Source organism: Ambystoma mexicanum, chromosome 8 (genome assembly GCF_040938575.1).
Source record: "Ambystoma mexicanum isolate Mex_15411 chromosome 8, UKY_AmexF1_1, whole genome shotgun sequence".
NCBI lineage: Eukaryota > Metazoa > Chordata > Amphibia > Caudata > Ambystomatidae > Ambystoma > Ambystoma mexicanum.
Window position 1 is genome coordinate 46,790,790 of NC_090929.1, and position 27,869 is coordinate 46,818,658.

Sequence of the window (27,869 nt, forward strand, 5' to 3'; positions counted from 1 at the left end):
CGGGGGCTCCCTACATGCGGCCATTCACAATAATCCAAGGAGCACGAGCGGGGCTCCCAGAAGCCCCCGAATTAAAAATAACCCTTTCAACAATTCGCGAAATGTGCGAAAATGCAAACCCTGTTAGTCTTGCTTGCCAGGGGGCAGAGGTCTTTGGCATACATGGCTGGCGTTATTCTGACCCCGGGGGGGGGCGCGGGAGGGGGTCAAAATGACAGCCAAAGCTGGACATGTGAACATGGAACACATCTCTGGTCCACACTTCTACACACTTTCCTGAAATAGTTGCCGTTTTAAGCCATTTCAGTATTTGCCAGAACTCATGTGGGTGGTTTCATAGCACTTTCTACTGGCTTCGGAACTACACAGGCACGCGCGCACGATGACACTTTTGATGGGCTCACCCCTTTGCTCTAAACCATTGGGTCACTCCACCAGTCAATGCCCCCCACAGACCCCGCAGGAGTGGAGTGACGCTCTGGGTGGCGGTGCGCGCGTGTATCTAATGTACAGCTGTGAAGTATTCTAGCCCTGTGCTCTTCCTTGCTGTGTCCAGATGTGTCTAACATGTGTCCTTCTCTTGCAGTTACCGAGAAGGAGGTGCAGCAGTGGTGAGTAGGCCTGACTTTTGTGCCGTTTTATTGCTGTTGTGTTAAGTGAGTGAATGAAGGCGTGTGCATGGTCAACAGGCTTCTCGGTCTCAAGGCGCTGCTCCCCCACTGCGAAGGTTTTGAGAGGTGCTTAATGGTATTTTTTTCATGCTGAATATAGTTCCCATAGCCCCTTCATGCCCCCCTCTAAGCCGCTTGCAATTCTGGTCCATGAGGGCAGCTCAGTGGGTGGAAAGGGGGTATGCACCGCACACAATTATACCAGGGTAGCCAGCGTGGTCTACCAGGGGTCACTAGTAACACCTGGGTGGGATAGGCGCCTATAGAGCATGGCTAGCCTTCCATTTGTGTGTTTGACCCAGTACCTAAGATCTAGCAGTGTAAACCGGTTGTGCAATCTATGCCAATGTTGGAATGGCCAAGGGACAGGACCCCCTCCTCGTGAAAGGGGGTTCACGGGAAAAGAGGCGGTATCTTTCTGAGGTATGTAAGAAAGCAGCACCCAGATATAAAGACATTCAATCAAATCTAAAATGCATTAAATGGATTAAAGTGCATAGAATATGAAGTACGTAGACTCTCGCATCAATTTAAAGTGCATTAAGTCTAAGGTGCATGAAGTCAGGACAGGTTCTATGTCCTTTGATTGATTCAGTTCAATGCACTTTAATCCATTTAATGCCTCCGAAAGATACCGCTTCTTTTCTCGTGAACCCCTTTCACGAGGAGGGAGTCCTGTCCCTTGCCCATTCCAACACGGGCATAGATTGCACAACAGGTTTACACTGCTAGATCTTAGGTACTGGGGCCCATGGTACCTTGTGCTCTTGTATCTATATTTGAGGTTTTATATAAATTATGGGTAGAATATTCAGATGAATAGTTTTTTCTTTATTATATGAATACAAATTAAAAAATGAATATATGTTTGTTTTTATGTTGTTTTGACTCCGCCCTCCATTTGAAGCCTGCTATACATTATGAAATAACAATACTTGTAGAGTTCCGCGAGACATAACCCCTTTGTAATTTTGCTTTAGGTTTTATCTTGTACCATCTTGGAAACCTAAAGGCCAAACGCCTTCTCCGTCTGACCTCCCTCACTGCCTCTACACTATCCAGAGCTCAGTTGAACACACAGGATTCGAGGGTGTGCCTGACAGATGCTCCTCTATCGTATCCGTGAGGCGCAGTGACCGTAGGGTATCTTAGCACGCTACTAGCGGTGACTTGTTGCCGGGGCGGGCGAGATTAAAATTGTTGCGTTTTGATGGGTTTGCAAAATAGGGAAAGAGCTGCGATTTTGTGCAGGTCAGACGGGAGGTTGTTCCAAAGTTTGGCCATGATAAGTGCCCTAGATCTACCACGACTTCGAGGTCTTTGGGATCGAGCAGTGGACATGGTGTGCTTGCATGGTGTTCTCTGTAGCCGATGAGGACAATGCCATTTCAGGAGCTCCTTGAGATGCGAGGGAGCGTGCCCGTACAAGGCTTTATGCACGATGGAAACGACTTTAACACTGGCGATATGTGGGCATGTCCAGGGAGGGTCTTGACAATACAGGCTGCAGCGTTTTGTAGTAACGGAAGGAGTGAATCGTGGATCCGGCGGTTCCTGCCTCGATGGAGTTACAATAGTCCAACCTGGCTCCGACGATTGCTCTCGCCACACTAGCAGAATGCGACTCGGATACTAGGGATCTGATTGGTCTACGTAGCATCAGCTGGAACTTCATGGAACGCAGCGTGTTACTAAGTTGAGGAGACATGGATATGGTTTATTCAGATTGCAAAGAGAATTCTGATTATAGCTGAACATCCATGACACCCATGCCCTTGACACCCAAACAGAACTTGTTCTGTGCTCCTAGAATACCGGACTGTCGGTCTCCCAGTAAAGATTTGGACTCTAAATGGGCTTGATGGTCAGTAGTAGCTACCGTATCGAGGATTTCAAAGGAAAGGGGCATTTGAAATGAGGCGCGATAATTGGAACAAATTTACGGATCCTCGTTAGCTTTTTTTGAAACGCGTCCAGATCAATGTTGCTTTGAGACTATCCCGGACTGAGTCATCATGAAAGACGCGTTGACACATTTTTGACAATTAAAGAAGCGATGCGAGCGTCACACTTTTTTAGGGCCACGGAGGGGCCTGGGTCTCCAAGACACGTGGTGGGATAACGATGAAGGATAATGCATATAATGTCACCTGAGCAAACTGGAGTGAAGTTATCCTCCGAGTTCGGGGCCCTGGCGTGTGCAGTGAGGGTGTATCTTGGGGTAACACTTCCAGTTTCCTGGCAATCTCATTTCTAGAGTGTATTATTTTATCGGAAGAGAGGGATTGGACCATGTTGCTCCATCCAAGTGAAGGTGTGAGGAAATGTAGGGTAGTTTCTGGATGTTTTTGTCTGGGTAAACATTTATAAAGGGTTTTTGCTGAGTTGACTGCTGTGTCAATGTGTTGGGGGAACTGGGACTTTTTGCTTCTTTGATATAGAATATATAAGTTTACCCCTCGAGTTTGATCTGGCGGCTGCTGTTTGTGCTAGGATTTCATGTCCAAAGACGCTCTAATTTGCGCACTTTCTCTGCCAGGCTATTATGCAAGTTTATGCAAAAAGGACGAGCATACTCGTCCTTGGCACTTAAGGGGTTAAGCGTTTGCAGATCAGCATTGTGCCACTTGTTGTTCATGGCCTCCAGTTTTACTTCCTTGGTTCGATGAGGAGCCCCGCGGTCCATGAGGCAAGAGGTCCTTGAAGTGTGCACTGGCCATGGCTTCTGGGGAGGCCTTTACTGAGATCTTAGAATCTAGTTTGTTGAAAACAGCACCAAGATTTTGTATGGTTACATTTTATGTGTTTCGATAAGAAATGGACACTATGGTATTGTCACAGGAGGGGGCGCGGGGCGACTCTGGATACCCGTTAGTAAAATGTGATGATTCTTGGGGGTGCTCGCCCAATCTAGGCTGCAGCCTTTGTTTTTAGCAGGTTTGGATGATGTTATTAAAAAAAGTCTACATCTCGGTCATTAAAATCGAGATTCACATCGCCTGATATAATGAGCTGCGTGGTGGTTCTCCTGTGAGAATGAATGATTTGTAGCAGAGAGCAAGTGCAAAGGATATCAGGGTAGAGTCCTGATCCATCATAAGGTGGACAATCAGTAGATTCGGCAGTCAGGTGCCCACACTTAGAGTTTCGCAGTCTGGTATGTCGATTTTGGGGTTGATTTAATAGGTTGTGGGTTCTTAAGGATGAGAGCAGCTCCACCACCTTTTTTGGGGGTTTCCTGTGGGTCATGACCCCGGCGTGGTTCTCTTTTAGGGTGGAAACAATAGATGGGCAAGATAAACCTTTCAACCAGGTTTCTGTGATTGCCAAATAGTCTAGTTTATCTTCCAAGAGGATGCCCAATGTGAGTGGCAAGGGATTGACCTGGCATTTGTATAAGCCCACTGCGTTCTTAACTCATTTTTGTTCATCCCCCTTGCTGCATATGGGGGCTGATTAGGTCTTTGGACGGACGAGCGGTATGTTTCTTGGATAAGATGTTGTGTTTTGTATATGGCCTTGCCTTGGGATGAGGTTTGGGAAACTCGTAGGTTGGCGCATATTCCAGGTGCATGTGGAGTTTGGAGTGGCGTTGTACAGCGGTTCTGCAACGTCATCAGTCGAATCGCGTGCCTCTCCATCTTGATCACATATTCAGTGTCATTGGCCAGTTGGATCACTTCCCATTTGGCATTCGCGGCTGTATGCACTCCTGGTAACCATAGCGATGCAAACAAGGTTTCTTCTTTGCTGTACAGTCTACATTGATCTGGTATTTCTTTCAATAATTCTGAGGAATCTTGGGACAGATCCTCTCCTTCTCTGCACATTTTTCCTTCTCCTTTTCTGGCAGGATACGGAATATAGGGCGCTGCGGCAGCACTGTGGTGGGGACATCGGACAATGGTGTTGGAGTTGGCACCGACAAGCCACCGGGTCCCACTATCAAGTGTTCTTTAGGGACCACCAGGAGTGCTGGGTGCAATGAGGCCAGAGACCAGGTGCCCTACCATAAAGGTCGGAGGTGCACAAATGCCTGCTGCCTGCACACCCAATAGGTATCCATCACAGCTGCTCTCCCGTTCTTGAGGTCTGGGATGTATAATGTCTTATTGCACCTGGTGTTGGCCCCCACAAAGATGTTCCTTTCTTTATAAAAACACTGTTCATATTCTTCCTGCTTTTACACCTTCACTGGTTTCTCCATTGCCTCGACCCACATGAGTTTTGCCACATGTTCGTTCCAATAGCCGCTTCATACAGCATTCACCCTTTGAACCACTTCTTTTCCAAATCCTACCAGTCCTCCTGACATGCAGCTCATTGTAGTTTGCTGCCATCTGCTTGCCACAAACTTCATGCCTTCCAGTTTTAGCAACAACACCCCGAAAGTGTGATGTGCTGGCAAAGGTATGGTCTTTGCAAGCACAGCACGCTTTTGGGGTTTGGGCATATTATAGTTGATCTGGGTCCATTATTTCGAGTCACACGCTTCACGCCTGGCAAGTGCTTCGCAATCTGCACAAAGTCAGATGAACTAAACCTTGAACCTCCAAAATCAGAGTTTGCTGTGGCATTCATAGCTTGGGGGCTCCCTACGCTTGTGGAATTAAGGAACAGACGTAGCGGCTCCCATTAAACTTTTTTTTCCCCCACTGAATCATACCTGCGTACCGGCTAGTATTGAACTCTGGATGGTGCACAGCTTCTAATGTATCTAACCCGAGTCCTCGGATTGATCGTACTTGGCCATTCTGACTTGTTGTTTTAAACATTTTGAAACCGTACCACGTGGAACACTAGAAAAAAAACGAACATTTGAAATTATGTCAGAAAGCATGATAACCTAAGTAAATGTGCAAGCTTCCCCATGTGTCGCTGGGTGACAGACGTATCACTTGCAGGTGCATTTCAGCTACTTTGTTTGATAGGAACACATTTGCAGCAGTGTCATCGTCATATGTTAAGGAACCATTAGTTGGATCCCCCGATAAAGTTCTAGTGATTTTGACAAGGGTATTAGAACGAAACATGTCATGCTTTTAAGAACACTCTGATATTCAACACTGTGTTATATCAGCTTATTGATTTGGTTTAGGACTTTTTTTGAAAATGATCCACCTACAAATATATGTGTTTAATAAGTTAGAATAGCCTCCATTTGTATAGGCTTTCTACTGTTGTCCAACGATGTTCTACTGAAGCACAACAGACTAGCTTTAGGTAGCTAGCTGGATTGAGATTTTTTTCTGTATCAGGTCTTAACAAAAAATGCACTTTTTGTATTACATTGCACTTGTCACTTATTGTAAGATGTATGTATTGTGTATGATGTTTACATGCGTTATAAATGTTTTTTTAATCTCTGTGAAAGTTTAAGAATAACATGTAATAATTGTATATTTGTTGATGTTGTGGGTGACACATCTTACATTTGTTGAATGAATTGTGTTCACTGTTCCAGTCCAGAAGAGACGGTGCAAAGGCAGTTGGGTGCTTTAGTTTTCTAGCTCACGCTTAAACTTTGTTTGGGGGTGATCCTTTCAGCCGTTAACTACCCTGAGTCTTTCTTTAGTATTATGGACCATTAGTTAAAGAACCATTATTAATGTTTACATGCCTAATTCCCCTCCCCCTTTTATATGACCACCCCATATAAAAAGCCATCCTAATTATATACTTAGTCCAAGCATAGAAATAGTGAATAGACCAGCTGCACAGTGCATAACACAGGTATACGTGGCAGAAAACACTGTTATAAGAGAATTCATGAAAATGAGCATGTAGCTTTTTATAAATTGAGTTGTTGGATCTGTGCACATCTATTGGGGGAGAAGGGAAGGAGGGAGAGAGAGAGTTTTGTGCAATTAATGTGTAGAAGTGTTTTTGTTTATCGTAGAGGTAGAACAGTTGCAGAATACCTAAAAAATAGGAGGAAATGGTACTCAAGGTGAAGTTACACATGTTTCTTCAAAAATGCTAATATGATGTGGGTAGTTTTTACACCTTCACACTTTACTTAACTTGGGTGGGGGTGATGCCTCAGGTGCTTTGCGACCATCAGACTGATGCACTCAATATCGCAACCCTCGAACTTTCACCCCAATGGTAGTGGCATAAACAACCTCAAAGGGATCATTATATCTGGGCTCACTCCACCAGCAGACAATGTTCATCATATATAGAAGGTCTGGGAATAGCTGGACGGGAGGTGACGGTTTGATGCAGCGCTGGCCGAGTCTTCAGTCCTTGGTGGTGCTATCTGTTGAGAGATACATTTTATGGCTTTTGTTAGAGCAAACAGGTAACTCTTAAATTTGTCACCAACACAGATGCAGCCCTGTGAGCATCAGATGCGCTCCTGATGGGAGACCGGGACGCTTGCATCTGCCACCACGTACCACCTCGTGGGGTGATAAATGGTGATCCTTGCAGGGCTGCGTGCACATGCTAAACAGCGCAAGCAGTTCACCCAATTGTTCTTTGACTCAGTGAAGAGCTTGGACAATTTAATTTTTAATAGCCAGTTGGTCCTCTCCACAATCCGTTGGCCCGAGGTGATACATTTTGCACATGCAATGCCTGATACCCAGCAATGCTGTTATCTCTTTAGAGAGCTCATTGAAAAAGTGCATGCCATTATCAGATCTTAACTCGCACACACCCCTATTAGGGAAAACCTCCCTGATCAGAAATCTGGCTGCACATTTAGCATCGGGGTGTGCACAAGGACCAGCCTCCACTCACTGTGAAAAGGGGCACACAACCAATATTAAATAACGGGATCCATTACACCTTTCCCCCCATGTCCACGTAGTCGATATGTAATTCACAAGGCATAAATTAGTTTTGAAAAATTGATTAGCAGAGTTTGCTAATTAACATTGCTTTGATTAGCAAACAGGCTCATTTGATTAGCAATTGTGTACTAATATTGTTTAATGTCATCAGAACGTATTAGTACCCAAGACCTGAAATGAGCAACAATACAGCAGTTTTGCATACTGCTGAAATAAGACATTAGCTAGAGGAGTCAGGCCTTGCAAATTCTTTAAAATTCAGCTAGACCTGCAGGTTGGGTAACTTAGTTTCCCCATTTGACCTAAGCGAAATGCACTCAACCCATAGCAATGGAGGACAACAAATTTTAAATGTGATTGGAGTACAATGGTGCATGGCACTACAAACCCTCTTTGATTAGTCCATTTGATTAGTAAACTCACAGAATTGCATAGCAAATTGCTATGCGACACTAATTATTTTATGCCTTGAATTCGTGGAATGGCTCAGTAGGGTGGGGCAGGGTGCCTATTATTGTCCTTAGGGTAAGAGCAGTTCTGTAACTCTGACACATAGTACAATTAATAACCATTTTAGTTACTGCCTCCTGCAGAATCGGGACAAACCTGTTCTCCTGTATATCTGCAGCCGCATGCTGTTTTGACACATGGGATCGATGATGCAGCTGGTCGAATGCGACCAGTAACAATTTGCGTGGCCTTGACCGCTTTGCCTGACATCTCCTGTCGAAACAGTAAATCTGTAGGGGACTGCTTACATTCCCTTCTCAACCATAGATCTTTCTCCTCCCATGGGGCCCGGCTCTGCAACTCAATTTGTTGTGTAATTGGCAAGGAATTGTAGCAGTCTGGCAGCCGTTCTCTATGCATTGCTACCACTGGATACTATACACATTTGGCACCGGGAGGTACGCTGCTTGCTTGGCCACCGCATCCACGGCTGCATAACCGAGTGAGACCTCATCTGTGTTGTTAGTATGGGTGCTGCATTTCATCTCCGCCATCAAGGATGGCTGGGACAATACGTCAATCATTCTATCCAACAAGGCTGCATGCTGTACCGGGGACCTGTCTATTCCATCGTGCAAGTCCTGCATCCACTGTGGTGGTGATGTTGGCCGAATCAGAATAGATCGTCATGCAGCACCCGTGAGACGCTAAAAGTGCCTCAATGTGCGCTATAAGTTCTGCTGCATGGGTTGAATAGTGCATGGGTAATATTTCTTTTACCAATGCCTCATAGATCCCATCAACTAGGTGGACCACTGTCACACCAGTATGCCTCAAACCGGTTCCTAGGTCGATAGTTGCTAACCCATCAATGAAAAGAGCCCCAGCGCTCAAGCGGGCTGTCTCTTGCTTTTTGAATTTCATCATCTTCCCTTTCAAATGTTACACAGTTGTGTATTACAAGGTGTTCGTCATTGTACAATTCTGTCAAAAAGTTGGCAGGATTTACCGTTTTACACCTCACTATGTAAATGTTTGGGCTGGACAGGATGATCTCATATGCGGATGCCCGCTGTGTGGTTAGAGTTGATTTGGATCACTCCAAGATGGCAAATACCACATGCTCATGCTCCACATATAGTGTTGGGTAGCACCCCATGATAATTGTGGAGCTTTTCTCAATCAGAAATGCAGCAGCATCAAGCGCCTGTTCGCGTAGGAAATGGCCCTGCATCACTTAATCTACAGTCTGCTGTAGTAGGCTAATGGCTTGCGGCCCATCGTGCTCTTTTGTGTGAGAACAACAGTCATCAGCTGGCCATTGGAATGGGAAAACAAATACAACTCTTGTGTGTAATCAGGGGTAGCTAGCAATGGGGCAGTGGAAATGACCTCTTTCAGGTTATTGGAGCTGCTAAGCATGCCCTCCGTCCATGCAAGTTTGTGGCCATTTTTCCGGGCCTCCTCGAAGCCCCAAAACAGGGGCCTAGTGTAAGCCACGTAGTCTAGAATCCATGTTCTGCAGTAGTTACACAATCCTAGACATTTTTGCATTTCTTTGACAGTTTTATACTGTGCACTGAAGCGGTGCGATCGGATATACATTTCTTCCCGTGGACTGTTCTCAAATGGCCCAGATAGAGCACTACTTGGAGACAGTATTGCACCTTCACCATGTCTACCTTGTACCCCTTGTATGCCAGCAGCTGTAAAAGGGTGACAGAATTCTTTCTGCACTCTTGCTCACTGTCACTAGACACCAGTAGGTAATCAACATACTGTACTGAATGATGGTACTGGGTACAAAATGTTCCTTAAATCAGCATGTGCTATTCAGTTGAAGATACTGGGGGTATTCACAGTACCCCTGAGGCAATCTCCTGTGCTCAAACTACATCCCTCCATGTGTAAATGTGGTGAGGTACTGCGAGTTGGGGTTCAGAGGTATGGTGAAGAAAGCGTTCTTGAGATCCACCACAGTGAAGGGATGCTGCACAGAATTGTCGCGGGGTTCGAAACTACAGGACATTCTGCCTGTGCAATGTCAGAGAGATCCTGTATCATTCTCCAACTCCCCTCTTTTGCCATTTTGATCAGATAGATGGCCATATTGCATGGGGAGGTGGAAGGCACAATTATTCCCTGATTTAGCAGCAGAACAACAGTGTCTCGTATTACTTCCTCTGCCTCTTTGGATAATGGGCACTGTTTTGCTCGAGGCAATACTGCACCTGGCTTCAGTGTAATCCAGACTATGGCCAGTCCATGCAAAAGCCTTGCATCGTGGGCATTGGTTGTCTATAGCTTTTCTGGCACCTGTTCTGAATCTGTTTCAATAAAGGGGGGGGGGCGGGGAGACAAGGGCCATCAAGGAACATGGCACCTTGAGATATTCCACCATAATGTTGCAGGGATACAAATTGCTATACAATATCTCCATGGTCAACCCGATCCTCAAACAATTCGGCATCTGTCACTTCTTTGAGGGGCACTGTTGGGTTAATGCACAGCACAGTATGCCACTTGCACCCATCAGAGTCTATCCCCACCACAACTATCCTTTTTGCTGATACCACAAGGCACTACAAATCTAGGTAAAGTATTGTTCCTGCCACGAGTTCTGGAGTGACAATAGGTCGAAAAATGAAATTGGATGGTACCCTGCAACACGCCTTACCAATCTGGGGCACCACATCAAGCAATACAGTGATCCCATACACAAACATGTCCAGGTACACTGCAAATCACCACCTCACCCCCGTCCTTGGCCTGTATGATGACCATTGCCCTCAAGGCGCACATGCCTGGGGTGACACAAACCACCCCAACATCCGTGAAGGAGATGGTCATGTTCAGTTTCTGGAACAAATCCCACCCTAGCAAATTAATCGGCGAGGCCTCTGAACACAATAAGGGCACATGCACCTCTTATCCTCCTATTTTGATTGCTACCTCTAATGTGTAGGGAACTGTTACGACAGCCCCAGAGAATCCTTTAGTTTCACCTGATAATGGAAAGTTTCCCCCACTGATGCATGATTTGGTGGCACCTGTGTCGACCATAAAGATGAATTGTTTGTTACTCAGCACCTACCAAGGGTTCCTCGTCAGGGTGGGTCGTCCTACACAGGATTGGGCATGCAAAAGCTTTCTAAGGTGCTACTGTTCCATTTGGCACTGCATTAGTCGTGGACATCTGACTTCCATTCAAAGGGTTCTGCTGAGCCACTTGTGTTTGGGCATTAGGCAGTGCTTGGGCTTGCATGTGTGGGAGTCTTGGTGGTAACTGGGTATAAGCATGTTGTATTTCATGGGGTTTGGAGGTGGCCATCAGGGGAGGGAAGGACTATGGCTGCGGTGGTGCAGGGGCAGGATGATTTTATGGGTTATACCCCACCCCTGCCTACTTCTACACTCTCTCCCTCTCTAAATGCCCCCACTTCCCATATCTCCAACAATGAGACAGTCCCATACCATCCCTGGGTCCCATTCCCCTGAATCCCTTTCTTCCCCCTTGAAACTCTCCTCTTCCCCGCTGCTGACCTCCTTAGTGCCACTCAGAACACTGATGCTGAGGTCTGCTGCCCCGCTGCCCCTGTCCTCCGCCTGGCAAAAATGCTGCATTTCTCACATCTGTGCATGCTGCAGCCTGCTCCACCAAATACGTCTGTGTGTTTTCCATTACTGCCCCTTCAACTGCTATTTTAGCAATTTTTTTCTGCACCAGTTTCGCTTCCTCGGCCTGCAGCCTCTGAGCCATTTTCTTTTCTCGTTTTTTAAACTTTTTACAATGGTGTGACTCTTGGCCCACCCCTCTGCCTGTACCCCACTATCTTGTCGAGTGGCTTCTGCACTTCCTTGGACAATCCCCTCTTAATGTCAAAATAGAAAAGAGGAACTGATCGGTCCACTGGTCACCTGTCTCCGCTCGCCACATCTCCTGCACTTTTAAAATGTACTGAGCGGGATCTTGATCGTCCCCCATGGTGTACTGCATTATGGACTGCAATTGTGGGGTGTCAGGATACACCCACTGCAGCGCGTACTACACTTGCGCTTTGATATTGTTGAAGGGTGCCCCATTGTACACATCCTCTAACTTCACACCTTGATACCCTGACTCAACCCACTCGTCCCCAGCCTGATCTCCCACATTTGCAACCAACAAACTTTTCATGTCTACCACTGCCAAGGGAATTCCTGCTGTCTGCTTTCCTAATGCATATACCCACTTCCCAGCAATCACAGTGAGGGGAGGGAGTGTTTTGTTCAAATTATTCTTATCAATTTGAGCCCAAGGCACATAATGTGCCTTTCAAGGCCCTTTATTCAATAAGGGCAGCTGTGTGCCCACTCCCAGCCTCGCTTTCCGTCCATCATTTCCCCTTTGTCCTTGCCACGACTACCCGCCCGAACTTGCTCCTTAATCGTGGACCCCACAAGCTCTCTGCTCTTGGTGATACTTCTCGTGCATCTTCCCTCATCTTCGAATTCGTCCACGGTGTCCCATTCCCCCTCCCGCAGGTCTCTGTCCAAGTTCTTTCTGACCTAACTGTCCCATAACCTACACTTTCCACCCCTCGTTCACCACCATCCCCCTTCTCAGTAAGCACATCTTTTATTGCGGTGCTATGCAGTCTAAAAAGAATATCTCCTGCCCTCCACTAATCAGAACTGCACCCGGGGTGGCTCTCCCCTCCTTTACTGCCCTCAATCAGGCCAACTCTGTGCGCATTGCCTCCAACGCTTCCGCTGATTCCGTCTGTGATTTGTTACCCTGCGATATAGTCATGTTAGATGCTGGCTGATATGGGGGTGTTGGTGTGGCGGAGGAGGCCATGTATGTTGGGTTGGTGTATCTTGTAGCTGGTTGGGCTGTAAGCGGGTACGGCTCTGGTTGGGGCAGGGAGGACTGTGTTTCTTCCGGGGGAAGTCGGCTGCACTACTCTTGGGGCCGTGACCTACCATTTTGGGATCTGTGCTACTCACTGTCCTCAACATCCTTTACCATTTTTCACCAGTCTAAAATCTCCTTTTGCTTCTGCTCTGTTAGTGCCCTGCTCTGGCCTGGGGTGGGGCATCCCCCCTGTGTCTTCGCCACACACCCACTGTTTATGATACTTTTCTATCTTATCTTTGTACAATGGCAATGCACTATACATATACTCCAGCAGAGTAATTACCCCCATGTTGACAATCGTTCTACTAAAAAAAACTGTAATTATGTGTCGTACACAATGTTATTATAACTTTCACTAACAGTGCTTCATTCACACCTCCAAGTCGCCCCGGTTCAAACCCTTACCGTCGCACACACTTGCTCAATCACTTCTTGCAACCAACACTCACACTACCTACTATGCAATAATATTTGAATACAGTAAAACCATAAAATGAAACAATAAACTATGTATATTGGGCACAGGAAGCGGAGAGCTCTAATTATACAGAGCTCATACTTTTGATATCCCCTTATCACAATAATATGGCGCCACCTCCTCCCCTTACTCAGAAAGGATCCCACACTCCTGTTTTTTTCCTCGTTATGCGATCAATAATAATAATTCCCAAAAATACAAAAACCGGCACGTGGTCTTTCACGCTCTCCCTTCACACACACATACTATGCCTCGCCCCACTCACTCTTGCCCCTGTTGTTGTTGTTCACAAGAGGTGTACTTACATCTGCGTGTTCACCCCAGCTCCTCCGTCACGGGGTCCCAATAATGGCCTACACCCTTCCCTGAGCCACTCCCCGCTCCAAAGAGCAGGCAGGAATTCTGTTAAAATGGCTCATGTCCATCACTGCGGGTTGCTCTTCGGGCTGGTCACTGCAGGCGGGCACGATGCGGCCTGGAAGACTCCATCTTCGCGGGGGTAGCTGGAATCACGTATGGGTCGCCAAAAATGTAGAGAGGCCCGTCAAGGCTCACACCTTAAACAAAGCAAACCAACAAGGGGGGAAAAAGTCCCAGCACACCTCTTGCAAGGAGAACAAGGTTTATTTCCACAAGAATAAAGGTGCGCCAGCAAAGAGCGCTGCTGCCACAGAACGTTCTGGCACAATCAGCATGAACAACACATTAAAAAGGTGCACAACTTCATCAGTGATGTAAGTTACATATGTTACAAATCCGAATGGCTGGTTGGCGAGACCCTATACACAGGCAGCCTCCTCCATAGGGGATGTCCGTCTTCTTCCACGTGGGCTCCTCCTCACACAACATCAGGCACAAAGCTACAAATAAACAATGCATTCTTTATCTCTAACCTAATGTGCACCTGGCACTGCAGACAGCGGCTACGAGGATGCTTCGATGTCATGGTATCTAACAGACTACAGCTTGATTCCACACACGTCGGCGCCCATGCAAAGCTCTCCACCCTTGTTTTAGACTACTGAACTGCTTTCCAAGGAAAAACAAGGCTTATTATATTCAAAAGTCTCAAACGGTCCCGTAGAACACGGAGCTTGCCACGTCCCAAGAAGTGCCAGGTGATATACGGGAACACCGCACATTATCATACATAGGTTACAAAGTCGTCCCACCACTCTCGCCACTCTCATTGCCTACCACCTATATGACCTGCTAATACCCACCTATAGTCCCTGGACCGATTGGCCACACCTTATCTAAGACCATTTCTCTATGCGCCTTGACACAATTTTTTGCTGTATAGTGTGCATTACAAATAACCAATAAATAAAATAAATATGTACGTGGCCCACTACGTCCTCACTATTGAACACTTGTACGTAATTAGCTAACAGGTCTATTGCTACACTAATTAATCTTAACCGTCACATGATGTGCACCCCTCCGACCGAGGCACGTTTACAACGCGCCTTCTCCATGTACGAGACGCTGCGACGCACACAAGCGGCACCCTTGACCTTGGACTACATTTATTGGCATCACCTCTGCTCCTCCTATGCCAAATCACGGAACGTTCTAGACACAGCTCCCCCTTATCTCCTTCAAACCCCAGGTGCCCAGTAATGAAGTGATCAGGACACAACTCTTGAGTCTGAATTTCAGGGATTTATTTGCTTTGGTTGGGTAGGTCAAATAGGATGACCGCTCTTGGGGTGAGGGCAGTAGTGCTCTAAATCTTCACCTGGCCAGTTGGCATGACAAAACCTTGTAACTTGTTCTCATGAATTTGTCCCTCAAATGACACATCCCTAACTGCCCTCCCCGAACTTACATTCCATTCCCACCGCCTGCAAGCTCTGCTGTTGGACACATTCAGTGTTTATCTGCACAGCGTGGGTGCTTCTAACCTCGACTTGTCTCTTGGGGGATGGAAAGGGGTTTTGTCTAAACCGAGCCACAGCTACACATCGGGGCCTTCATTCATTCATTGTGTGCTAGGCCTTAAAATCCAATATGGCGGTACTATTGCCAATTTGACCCACTGAACTCGCATTTACCACAATACCTTTCTGACGCCATCTTCCACGTACTTCAGCTCCCTTCTTTCATCTCACTTGAAACAAAACTTTTACTATTTCTAAACTCAGGGCCTATAACGCACTGCTTTATCTATAACCTTTGCAACCGCAACATTAATACATGTGTTGCTCATTCTGTATTGCTCAGTGAGGTACCTATTACGTGTCGACACTAACTACAAGTGATGCATGCGCCTTCTGCTGTGCAAAACTCAACCTGCTCACACTGCAGTCCTTGCTATTTGTTTTTTCTCAGCCTAAACCTTTTTGCCTGGCTGGGACACTGTGTGTGCATCCCAACATGGTCTTACAGGGCCGAACCTTGTCCAGATTGTGGCGTATTGTGCCCCTGCCTCGGGTATACGGAATCGTACAAAAATGTCACCCTCATTTGTGCGCCCCCGCACATAGATCCGTATACGGAATCGTACAAAAATGTCGCCCTCATTTGTGCGCCCTCGCAGTTACTGCGACTTTGGGGGCGCACAAAATGAGGGCGACATTTACTGCGCCCAAGCAGAGCGGGGGTTGTGGGGGTGTCCCCCGCTCTGCCCGGGCGCTGTAATTTTGGTAAGCAGGGAACACGAAAGAAAAAAAAAGAAAAGCACCCTACGGCGTCAGCTCTAACTCATGTTAGTGGGAGGAGCTGATGCCGCAGGGATAGCAGGGTGCAGGCGGCACACACAGAAGTGTGCCGCCATGAATGGTTAATTGTGGGGGTGGGGGGCATAGGAAGGGAAAATCAGGCCGGGGAAGCGGGCACAGTGATCTATATGATCACTGCGCCACGCCATAACTGGCGTCGGCATTTCATGTGTCGCAGTTATGGGCGGCACAGTGATCACATAGATACGGGTATACCATTGGTGGTCTGTGGGGGAAAGGATAAGAGTAGCATGGCCAGGATAAAAACAAACACACAGACCACAGGTCGACATTGCTTAAGTTTCCTGGATCAGAGCTTTTGTCATACAACACGATAACATGCGAATAACAGAAAAACAACGGTGTAGTGAAGTGACTGCACACCTCGCCAACACCAAAGACTTGACCCCATGAGACCGTTACATTCTAGGGCAACAGCACCCACTCCATCGCTCTGATCCACTGTTGCATGACCTCCACAAGCCACGGGTACGCCGGCCTGTGTGGAGGGCCTTCTGGTTCCTAATATGCCTGCTACGACTGCACAGCTCTCCTGCTGCATTAATCGAGACTATGGGTTCCACAATCCATGCCAGCAATAACTCTATGCAGCAACAATCTGGAACCACACAGGAGCTTATAATTCATATCAATCAACAAATTCCAACCCGGTCGGCCTGTGGGGAACGCTTTCTGATACCTGATCAGCCTGCCATGACGGCACAGCTTGCTTTTCTCATGAACCTAGACTCACCCAGTGCCGCAGCCTGTATGCTAGCATTCACAGATGCTTATCCGTCATATTAACCAACAAACCACGGACTGCACCTGCCATGACTGCAAAGGTCCCCTACTACCTGTGTAGAGTCGGGCTAATTTCCTAGACATCCATTTAGTCGGCCCTCCTTGGATGAAGACGCACAGAGTACAGGAAACTGAGTTATTTCTTACAGCTGGGAGCATTTGCCATGCTACGGATTATTAGGTAACACGGAAAGACTCTGTCCATTTTGAACACACTTTTATAGAAGGCAAAACATTGCACAATAATTCAATGGCCCCATATTATGCTAATTTTCATGATTGGTTGCTTTCCACATTTACTGAATCACAAGGCATATTTTGCAACTAGAAAACTAGAAAAAATCAGTTCTAGGATGACGCATACTCCAGCCAGCCTACCAAGGACATAGATTAACTCTCTGTTTTCTTATTGGCTACTTTTCTCTACCATCTCTTTTTCCACCTTTATGCTAGTTTCGTTTGTGAGCAGCACTGTTGAAGATAATATATTCTATTATTTAGACTGCTAAATCACTGCACACTGGCTTTTGTCTAAGCCCTCCCTTTTCTCACTAAATTTAGCTTGAATTGCTATCTGCTTGAACTCCACACAGCCCTATGTTTTCTATTTACTCACCACTTTTGAATTTCAATGAGATCTAAGACCTGGAGCCATTTGTAATGCAGGATGTGGCATCCATTTTGAAAGGAATGGATCCCTTTGCTATTGTTATGGGCCTTATTCTGGTATGTTTTTCTACTGTCTATTGAGTGTGGGTAATGTTGCTTATGTCAGGGAGCTCTATTCTGTGTTTTCCTAAATGAATGTGTGCCATGTAATATTTTCCATATCTCTAAATATATGTGTACATATATATATATCTTTCACCTATTCTCTGCCGCCTTCAATTTACTTTGTAACTACTTCCAAATGTACCTGTTTGGGAATAGGGCAGCATGGCTGCCCCAATGGACAACATTTCTAACTTTTACAATTTTTAGACAGAAGGGCAGGGCATGGTACCTAAATGACATTCACCTATCTGTCACCAGAGGGGGAGAGAGTGATTTTGATTTTTGATTTTTTACATTTATAACACTCACCAAACGAAATGAACCGTATATCGGCGCAGGTGACACAACTGAAGGTAGATGAGGAAAATAAAGAAGGATCCCAGGTGAAATAGGACCATCTACCTAAAAAGGAAAGTCTTTAGAGCCTGGCGAAATTGAAGAAGTGAGCTCATAGTTCTTAATGATAGCGGCAGAGAGTTCCTGTCACAAGACTCTCCCCTTCTCACCTGTCTTTCCTTGCTTGCGACCTTCTTTGATGATTTCTTTCGCACGGTCCAGGATTTGTAGAGACCCGTGTGCTGGTCGTCTGGTTCCAGTGTGGGGATAGCTGTCCTACTCCAGGAGGCAGTCGGATGTCCAGGACCAGGAACCAGGAAGGTGACTAAGTCTGAGCTCGGAGGCACGGAACGCCGTGACTCGAGCGCAGGCAAGGAGCCCGGAAGAAACGTAAGGTAATTTCAAGGAAAGGAAAGGGAGGAAGTAGATTTAAGGAATCGGGAAACAGGACTCGGAAGGAAGTTCTGTGTGAACTTCGGCAACACACGTCAGACTGCTCCGAGCGGTAGCGTTGAGACACGCAGAGCCGCGTGGGTATGTCTGCTTTGTAGAATGTTGAACGTAGCGCGTAAAGACTGGCAAGCTGCGTTCCGGACCAAACGGCTATGTTGGAAGGATCACGGAATTCAGTCCTCTATGGGTCAGGGACCACGAAGTCCAGAATGGGCGCAGGCGGTGGTTCATGACAGTATGCCTCCTCCGAAACCCAGCTTCTCCGGGTTTGCCTGGATGGATGAGATGGTATCTTCGTATTAGCCGGGGGCATTCATGTTTGACACGGGTTCCCAGGTGCGCTCTCTGGGAGGATACACTTTCCACTCGACCAAATACTGTAGTTGACCACGTCGGTACCTAGAGTCACAAATTCTGGAGACATTATTATTATTTGTTTATTTGTATTGCGCCGAACTGCTCGCAAGCATCGGGGCGCATACGTGGAGACATGGACAGACAGTGATGGACAGAACAAAAACGGGACACTTCATTACACATCAGGATTAGGCCATCAAAGGACTCATATTCAAGTTGGTCATTGATAATCACTGGGGTGGATCTTGGAGCAGTTCGAGAGGGCTGAACATATGGTTTTAACAAAGAAGTGTGGAAGACTGGATGAATCCTTTTCCATGACTCTGATAGTCGGAGTCGAAAGGCCACTGGATTAACAATTTCCTTTATAGAAAAGGGTCTGTAATACCTGGGAGCCAATTTATTTGGTCGTGGATGCTGAGGAAGGAGTTTTGAGGATAACCAGACCTTATCGCCAATTGAATAGGAAGGCCCAGGCCTTCTTTTGGTGTCTGCATATTGTTTCACGTCTCTTCGGGCCTTTTCTAGGTGTTCCTTTGCTTCTTTGTGCACCACATTGATTAGTATTTCAATCCAGGAATCAACCGCCGGAACTGGGATAGGATGTGGGAGACATATGGTAGGACTGAAGGACGAAATCCTTGACTACAGAAGAAAGGACTGGTCTTAATACCAGAATGATCCGAATTGTTGTATGCGAACTCGGCCACAGGTATTAAGAGTGACCAATCATCCTGGACTTTGGTGGCGAAACAACAAAGATACTGTTCCAGGGTTTGGTTTACACGTTCGGTAGCATCATTAGTCTGTGGGTGATAACCCGAAGACAATGCACGTTGAATTCCCAATATACGACATAGCTGTTTCCAGAACTGGGATATGTACTGGGGTCCTCTGTCGGAAATGATTTTGGAAGGTAATCCATGAAGCCAGAATATGTGTTCTAGAAAAATCCCAGCGAGTTCAGATGAGGATGGTAGTTTGTATAGAGGTGTAAAATGAGCCATATGTGTGAACAAATCAATGGTAACCATTATAGTCGTGTAGCCTCTGGAAGAAAGTAGTTCTACAATAAAGTCTGTGGCAATGATTTTCCAGGGTCTTGTTGGTATTGCTGGTTGGTGTAGGAGACCTGCTGGTCTTTTATTGTCATGTTTGTTCTGATTACAGACTGCACAAGTCTGGACATGGATCTTGATGTCATCCTTCATCCTTGGCCACCAAAACTATCTTTGTATAAGATGGAGGGTGTTGGTTATGCCACTGTGTCCTGAATGGAGAGTATCATGGCATAGGCTTGTGATCTTTTGTCTCAATCCAGGAGTAGGGATGACTAGTGGATTGTCCTTGAAGAGATATCTGTCTTTTGTTTTGAGATTCCACCGATTGTTTTTCTTAAACTCCTTCCAGGGTTCAGAGGACTGAGTTTAGGCTCGAATATCCTCTAGGAGAGTGATTGCTTGAGCAACAAATATTGAGTTGGGAAACATCTTAGGAAAGGTCCGGTCGTCAAGGGTTTCGTAATCCGGACGTCTGGATAAGGCATCTGCAATAATGTTATGTGTTCCAGGAAAATGATGGATTTGAAATTGGTATTGGGCAAAAAAGAAGGCCCAACGGGCTTGGTGACTGTTTCTACATTCCAGGGATTGTAGGACTTGAAGATTCCGATGGTCCGTGCAGACTTGTACCGGGTGTTTGGCTCCCAGAAGGAGATGACGGCATTCAGTGAAGGCTTGACGAATGGCTAACAATTCCTTCTCCAGGACGGAATAATGAGTTTCACTGGGAGTCAAGGTGCGGGAGAGATAGGCGATGGGGTGTTCTAACTTGTCGCCAAGTTCCTGTTTCAGGACTGCCCCGATGGCGTAGTTGGAGGCATCAGTTTCAACAAGGAAAGGTCGGTCAGTGTCGGGTTGAGCTAGGATGGGAGCTTGTGTGAACTCCGACTTCAACTGTTGAAATGCCGAATCTTGGGCTGAGGTCCAGTGAAAGGGGGTGTCTTTCTTTAATAGTGTGACAATGGGATGCACAATCTCAGAGAATGCGGGTATACATTTCCTGTATAAATTAGCAAGCCCCAGGAAGGATTTAATTTGTTTTACAGTGGTCGGAACAGGCCAAGATAGAATGGAGTCAACCTTGGAAGAATCCATCCCTATCCCCTCTGGGCTAAGAACGGATCCAAGATAGTGAACAGTTGATACATGTAAAAGACATTTCTCGGGTTTGGCCAGGAGCTTGTGTTCTCGTAAATGTTGTAAGACTGCCCTTACGTGCTCTTTGTGTTTCAGATGGCCCTTGGAGTAGATCAGTATGTCGTCTAAGTATACAATGATGAAGAGGAACAACATATCAGAAAAGACCAGATCCATGAAACGTTGGAAAATTGCAGGGGCATTAGCAAGTCCAAAGGGCATGACCAAGTATTCAAAATGGCCGAAGGGTGTTCTAAAGGCTGTTTTCCATTCATCACCTTCTTTTATACGAATAAGATGGTAGGCACCCCTGAGATCTAGTTTTGTGAAGATGACTGCACCTCTGCTTCCAGGATATCCGAGATGAGAGGCAATGGGTAACGATCCTTGAGAGTGCATTGGTTAAGGCCACGGTAATCCAAACACGGCCTGTGCTCCTTGGAATCCTTCTTAGGGACAAAGAAAAGGGAAGCGCCCACTGGGGACTTGGATGGTCGAATAGTTCAATTTTCCAAGTTGGTGTCTAGGTATTCCCAGAGGGCCCTTTTTTCTGGTTCTGACAGAATAAACATTCTTCCGAAAGGCATCACGGCTGAAGTTTCAGTGTCAATGGCACAATCCTCTAGTCTGTGGGGTGGCAGAGCTTGAACAATTGCTGTTGAGAATACATCTGCGTATGCCTGGTAGGCCCTGGGAATCCGGATAATGTTAGAGACGGTGACTGGAATTTGCTGAGTTTCTTGAGTCGTCAGAGGAACTTGGTAAAGTGATTGGGGACACACAGTGGGACATACAATGTTCTGAACCAAGAAATAAGGAGCCTGCTGCCCAGTTGATATAGGTGTTATGCTTCTGTAACCAGGGCATGCCTAGAACCATAGGATAGTGAGCAGATCTTATGATATCAAATGTAATCCTTTCTTGGTGGTGATTTATAGAAAGAAGAAACTCTTTGGTTTGAAGGGTTATGGGTCCTGAAGATAAGGGTCTCCCATCAATAGCTTCAACAGGTTGCATACTCTCTCGTGTTTCATGGGGGATGTTGTGACTAGTGACCCAATCATGATCTATGAATATGCCATGGCTCGGCAATCCACTAATGCCAAGATGGGGTAGGATTGTTCTTGAAAGGCGATAGGAATGCCTGTAGAATCACAAGATTGTTTTGCCCAGGAGAGTTCAAGGATGGAATTGATGTGGAGCAGACACCACTCTCCCGAAACTGTGCCCCATCTAGGATTGGGAGCTGGCGTTTCCTGAACGCAGTGGTGGAGCGATAGGGCACTCTCTCACAAGGGGTCTATCGGAGGCGCAATACATGCAGAGACCAGTGTGAATCCGGTGCATCCTTTTTTGTGGGGTAATGGGTCCACAGAAGGCCCCCAGTTGCATGGGTTCTGGATCCGAGGTTGGATAAGCTGCAGGTTCTGGTCTGTATGAATGGTCTTTGGCAGCCTTTTGAGGTGTTGACTTAGACTTTCTTTTCTCTGCCTTTCTTTCCTGGATACAAAAGTCGATTTGTAGGGAGAGGTCCATGAGGGCCTGGAAGAAGCTTGGGCGAGCAACCCTGACTAGCTCGTCCTTTATTTCTTCATTTAGGCCTCTTCGAAAGAGGGTGAAGCTGACTTCTTGGGACCAATCAGCCTCTTTTACAAGTTGTTTAAAGCGGGTCACATAGGTAAGCATATCCTGGGATCCTTGTTGAAATTCAAGTAGTCGTTCCTGAGCGCTGTAAACAAGCTCTGGGCGATCAAACATGGCTTTTAGGGCTTCCACGAATCCATCATAATCATCCAGGAGGGCATCGCCCGAAATTGACTAGTGGGTTGCCCAGGTTAAGGTGTTACCAGTGAGGTGTGAGATCATAAACCCCACCTTGGCTCTTGGGGTGGAAAAGTAGTAGAGCTTGAAGGCGAAATGCACCAAACATGAGTCAAGGAAGGCACAAAGGTTCTTTGAAGAGCCGTCATATTTGTCCACCACTCCTCCCAATAAGACACTTTCTTTATTAGCGTAGTCACGAGACAAGACTAGCTGCTTTAAAGCAGTGTTCTCTGCCTTAACGTTCTGGACTTCAGTGTTTAATTCCTGCATACCTCACATGAGGTCTTGAACCGCGGCTTCCATCTCTGTATTCGTATCGTTTTTTAGGCGTCTCAATCTATCGTAAGTCTCTCCCCTTCTCACCCGTCTTTCCTTGCTTGCAACCTTCCTTGATGATTTCTTTTGCACGGTCCAGGATTTGTAGAGACCCGTGTGCTGGTCGTCTGGTTCCAGCGTGGGGATAGTGGTCCTACTCCAGGAGGCGGTCGGATGTCCAGGACCAGGAACCAGGAAGGTGACTAAGTCCAAGCTCGGAGGCACGGAACGCCGTGACTTGAGCGCAGTTGAGGATCCCGGAAGAAACGTAAGGTAAGTTCGAGGAAAGAAAAGGGAGGAAGTAGATTCAAGGAATCGTCAAACAGGACTCTGAAGGAAGTTCCGGGTGAACTTCGGCAACAAACGTCAGACTGCTCCGAGCGGTAGCGTTGAGATGCGCAGAGCCGCGGGGGTGTGTCTGCTTTGTAGAATGTTGAACATCACGCGTAACGACTGGCAAGCTGCATTCCGGACCAAACGTCCATGTCGGAAGAATCACGGAATTCAGTCCTCTATGGGTCAGGGACCCCGAAGTCCAGAATGGGCGCAGGTGGCGGTTCATGACCGTTCCACAACTTGGGACCAAAGACGGAGAATCATCTGTCACCTCTAGTTATAAAAACCGAGTGAGGGATAGTTAGGAGATGTCCGTCGCAAGATCACAGTTGTCTCATGGGTTGATATGGCTGTATTAGCTCTTGTAAATACAGGGGAGCAATGCCATTAACACATTTATAGACAATACAAGCTGTATTGAATTTGATACGATCATCGACTGATAGCCAATGCAGCTTCCGGCGAAAAGGTGAAACATGATCAGTTTTCCGCAACCTAAATATTAGTCTGATGGCCGCATTTTGTGCCCTCTGAAGCCGCTGAAGCTGTTTGGTAGGAATACCCAACAATTGACTATTGCAATAGTCTAAGTGGGCACTAGTTAAAGCTCCTACCACAGATGCATGATCTTTGGCTGGTATATAAGGGAGTGCTTGACGTAGCATTCGGAGGACAAAATGTACTGCTTTAGTCTTGGCTCCCACCTGAGCTTCACAGCCCAGGTCTTCTTGCCACATACAACCCAGATTGTTTTACCTTAGATACAAATTTAAGACTCTTGCCCAAAAGTGTTGGAATAGGCAGCTTCCTGGCTGCTAACAACCGGTTTTTAGATCCAAATAGAATTAGTTCAGTTTTAGCAGCATTGAGTTGCAAATAATTCTTGGACATCCAGTTGCCTATTTCATCCAGGCAAAGCCCCAGTTTGCTGAAGGCCTCCTGAAATTTTCAAATTCGTATGAAGATCTGGGTGTCATTGGCAAATGAGTGAAAATTCAGCCCATAGCCTCTCAGAATTTCAAGTAATGGACGAATATACAGATTAAATAACAATGGGGACAAGGAGGATCCCTGTGGAGCCCCACAGTTCAAGGAAATAAGGTCCGACAGGAACTCCCCCAATCTCATCCGCTGTTGATGGTTGGTCAGAAAAGACCTAAACCATTTCAATGCTGAATCAGATACTCTTCCAACCTCCTGTAGTCGTTCTAGAAGAATTTGATGATTTACTTACTGTATCAAAGGCTGCAGACAAGTCTAACATGACCAGGAGGGTAAGCTCCCCTTGGTCCGCAAACCTTTAGCAATTCATCCTGTACTACTAGCAGGGCAGTCTCCGTTCCATATTTTGGTCTACTCCTCTTCATTCCCCCCCTCTGGTCGATATATTCAACCACATACTTGTTATTTACCCTGCCCCACATGCGATGTACCTATGCATCCCTATGTCAGTCACCCCCCTCAACTCGGTGCTCTATCTCAATATGGCAGGTAACGTGGAAGACACTTCTAAAGTACTAATAGTGTCTCCACTCATGTTGGATTCTAATCTTTTGTATATGTATCCTTTCTTTTCAAAGGTGTGGCATATTTTGCTCTTTTTTATTATTTTCTTTGTTTTTATCCCAGGAATGTCACATTGTTTACTTCCACCTTGTGCCCACTCCGGTTACCCAATTAAACTTTAACATGCACAATGAGTGACCCTGCCACTACGACAATTGGGAGATATTATTAGCCGACATTTATATATTCTTTGAGCAGAACCACCAGCCCATTTTTTACTGTCATTTCTCTTTCTTCTTCTCTTGGTAGTTGCTAATAAATGCATATGCACACATCGTGTTTCTCTACCCCACTGCATTTCCTTGTCCTTGTTCCATTTGCCAGCTGCTGGAAGTACATTTTCTGGCCATCATTGTGCTTAACTGTTGTTAGAACATCTTCCATCGGGCTCTCTGTTCTTCTATATATCGGGGCCAAAGATCTTTCATCAGTCCATGATATTGTTTGGCTGCTTTGCAGCAAGTTCAGGGGCCCTTTGGTTCACATAAGAGCCATGCTTCAAAGTGTGCTGTCTTCTTTGAGCAAGAGGCAGTCAAGGGGACATTTTCATAATTGGGGACATAAGGATGAGGGAGCCCATACAGAGGATTGTTTCTTCTTTTTCTTTATCTCAGTTCAGCAGCAATGAGCATCTGGCTGGGTCACCGAAGCTCTTCTATTATGACAGTTAGGGCCTTTCTCCCTGCTCGTAGGCTTATGTTCAGAGGTCACTTGAAGTGCAGGTGTTCTCTGTCCATCTGAAATATAAACAAATGGGTATGTTACTTGAAAAATCAGTGCATTTGATCATTGGCGCTTCCTCCCAAAATCTAAACATTACTGCTTCAATGCTTCTATTTCTTTAAAATATTGCTAGCCTCTAAACACTTCCTACTAAATTTCTTCTATTATAATTTAATAAAGTTGCTTCTTCTTTTCCCTCTTGTGCCTATAAAAATTGTATTCGCAGCGAAATTGACTACAGTGATAGATCCTGAGCATATGGACCACACAACCACTGCTGCCTGGGGATTCTATTTATGTCCGCAATTTTGTACGCAGATGGAATAACCCTAGGTTCCAAGGACCTTACAAGGTGGTGTTTTGTACTCCCCTCGCAGTAAAAGTGAAGGAATTGCGCTACTGGGTCCACCTCTCTGACATTCGTAGGGCACCTTCAGAGAACACACTGGTTCATCAGATATCTTGAAATGAGGGGTAATAGTACTTGTACCACGACTATTTCACCAGCCTGAAAGGAGCCTGAAAGTCTGAAACTGTGCCAACTACCTGACTGTTCATCCTTTCTAAAGGTTGTGGGCACTGCCACGCTACTTTACTATGGAACCTCCAAGAGTTTGCATCAACTTGAAATAACTATGCCTCACCTACAGAGACCACTGACGGCTCCAAGAAACCATGCACATGGCAGCACTATGTAACAACCACTTAACATAACGTATCCTCCCCCTCCTCATGTCCAGCCCCTCCGCTTCATCAAAGATGGACGTGGCCCCTTCTTTAATAGCAATGGGACCATAAACATCACAGAGTGACACCTATGCTAGGCTGGCGTTGTTACATGATGTGAAAAGTAATGCCCGCCTTCCCTTCAGTGTATGCTCTTAAGTGTACGTGTGGCACAATGGCCACTGTTCTGTATGAGTACAGGGATGAGTAGTGGCTAACCCGGCTACGCAGCCTCATGCCACTACTAAACCAGCCGTGATGTCAATCATAAAGATGGAACGGGCACAGCACAAAAGGGATACCTCCTTTGCCTCTTTTGAAAATACAGGCTGAGGGCAGGCTCCATCTCCAGGAGGTGTGTGAACTGATAACTGTAACAACCCAAACAACTTGGATACAATGGTTTCAAAATAAAATTTTTAATTAAATCATAAAAAATGCAATTAACTAGTCAAAAAGCACGATAAAAATCCATCACCTTAAAAGTAAGCACAGAGGATGCAGACTGGTGTGCAAGGGCATGCTGGGTAGGTGAGATGGGGATAAATCAGATTGGTCCCAAAAGTGGACCGAGGGATAACACAAGTTTCCAATACCTTATTCTGTCTGTGGGGGCTTCTTGGTGCTTTAGCTCCGATCAATCCAAGGTCGAGATGTTTTGAGTTGATGCAATCTCATTGGTTGTTAGCATCGAGTTGTTTCAATAGTGCAGGCTCCCGAAGGAGCGAGATGGCGAGACAATGTCTTTCAACAGTTCGAGCAGCAGTTGCCATCAAGATGGCGGCTTCTGCTGGTTCGAGTTAATGTTCACAAAGCCATGTTCGAAGTCTTCCAGCAGGTTGAGTCGGCACTCAAATTAGTAGCTTCCACGGAGGTGGAGCCTGTGGTCGGGTTGGTCACGACACTCCATGGCAATGGCTCGTGCCCATGTCTGAATGACTTGAGATGCGGTTTGAGTGCCAAAAGTAGCACTGAGGATCCGGTGGCAGCACAGTTGGTCCGACTCGAAGGCATCTTGTGGCAGTGAAACGGGATGGTAGCTGGTTCTGGGTTGCGAGTTGTCCCAAACCCAGGGCTCCAGGACAAAGTAAGCCATTCTGTCCTGCGCTCCCAGTTCAGGAAGCTTGGCTGGCAACTACAGGTTCTCCTGCACCACCATTGAAATGGAGCATGGTTCCAGTGCAGCCAGCAGGGAGAGGCCTTGGTCCAGAAGCAGCCCCTCCCACTGTTCCCTGGGGAGGGTGCGGGACAGAGATCTCCCCTTTCTTGGTGCCTTCTGTCATCAACTCTATGGCAGTGGGCTTTGGAAGGACTGCATTGCCAACAGATGGGCAAATGAAGGCAGCACCTCTGCTTTTGAAGACGGTGCCGCAAGGGGTTCGTCCAAAGCAAGCCTGCTGTAAGGGGCCCAATACCTGTTGTTGTAACAAGTGCT

The 27,869-nt window shown here is 46.4% G+C and overlaps 1 protein-coding gene across 1 annotated transcript in view; it reads left to right on the forward strand.

The window, feature by feature from the left end:
- The window catches only part of NCS1 (neuronal calcium sensor 1), a 441,477-nt gene that overhangs the window by 203,119 nt on the left and 210,489 nt on the right, over positions 1-27,869 (forward strand). The window contains exon 2 of the mRNA XM_069609260.1: positions 587-611. Within this exon, the coding sequence (XP_069465361.1) occupies positions 587-611 (25 nt within the window). The remainder of the gene's footprint in view (positions 1-586; positions 612-27,869) is intronic.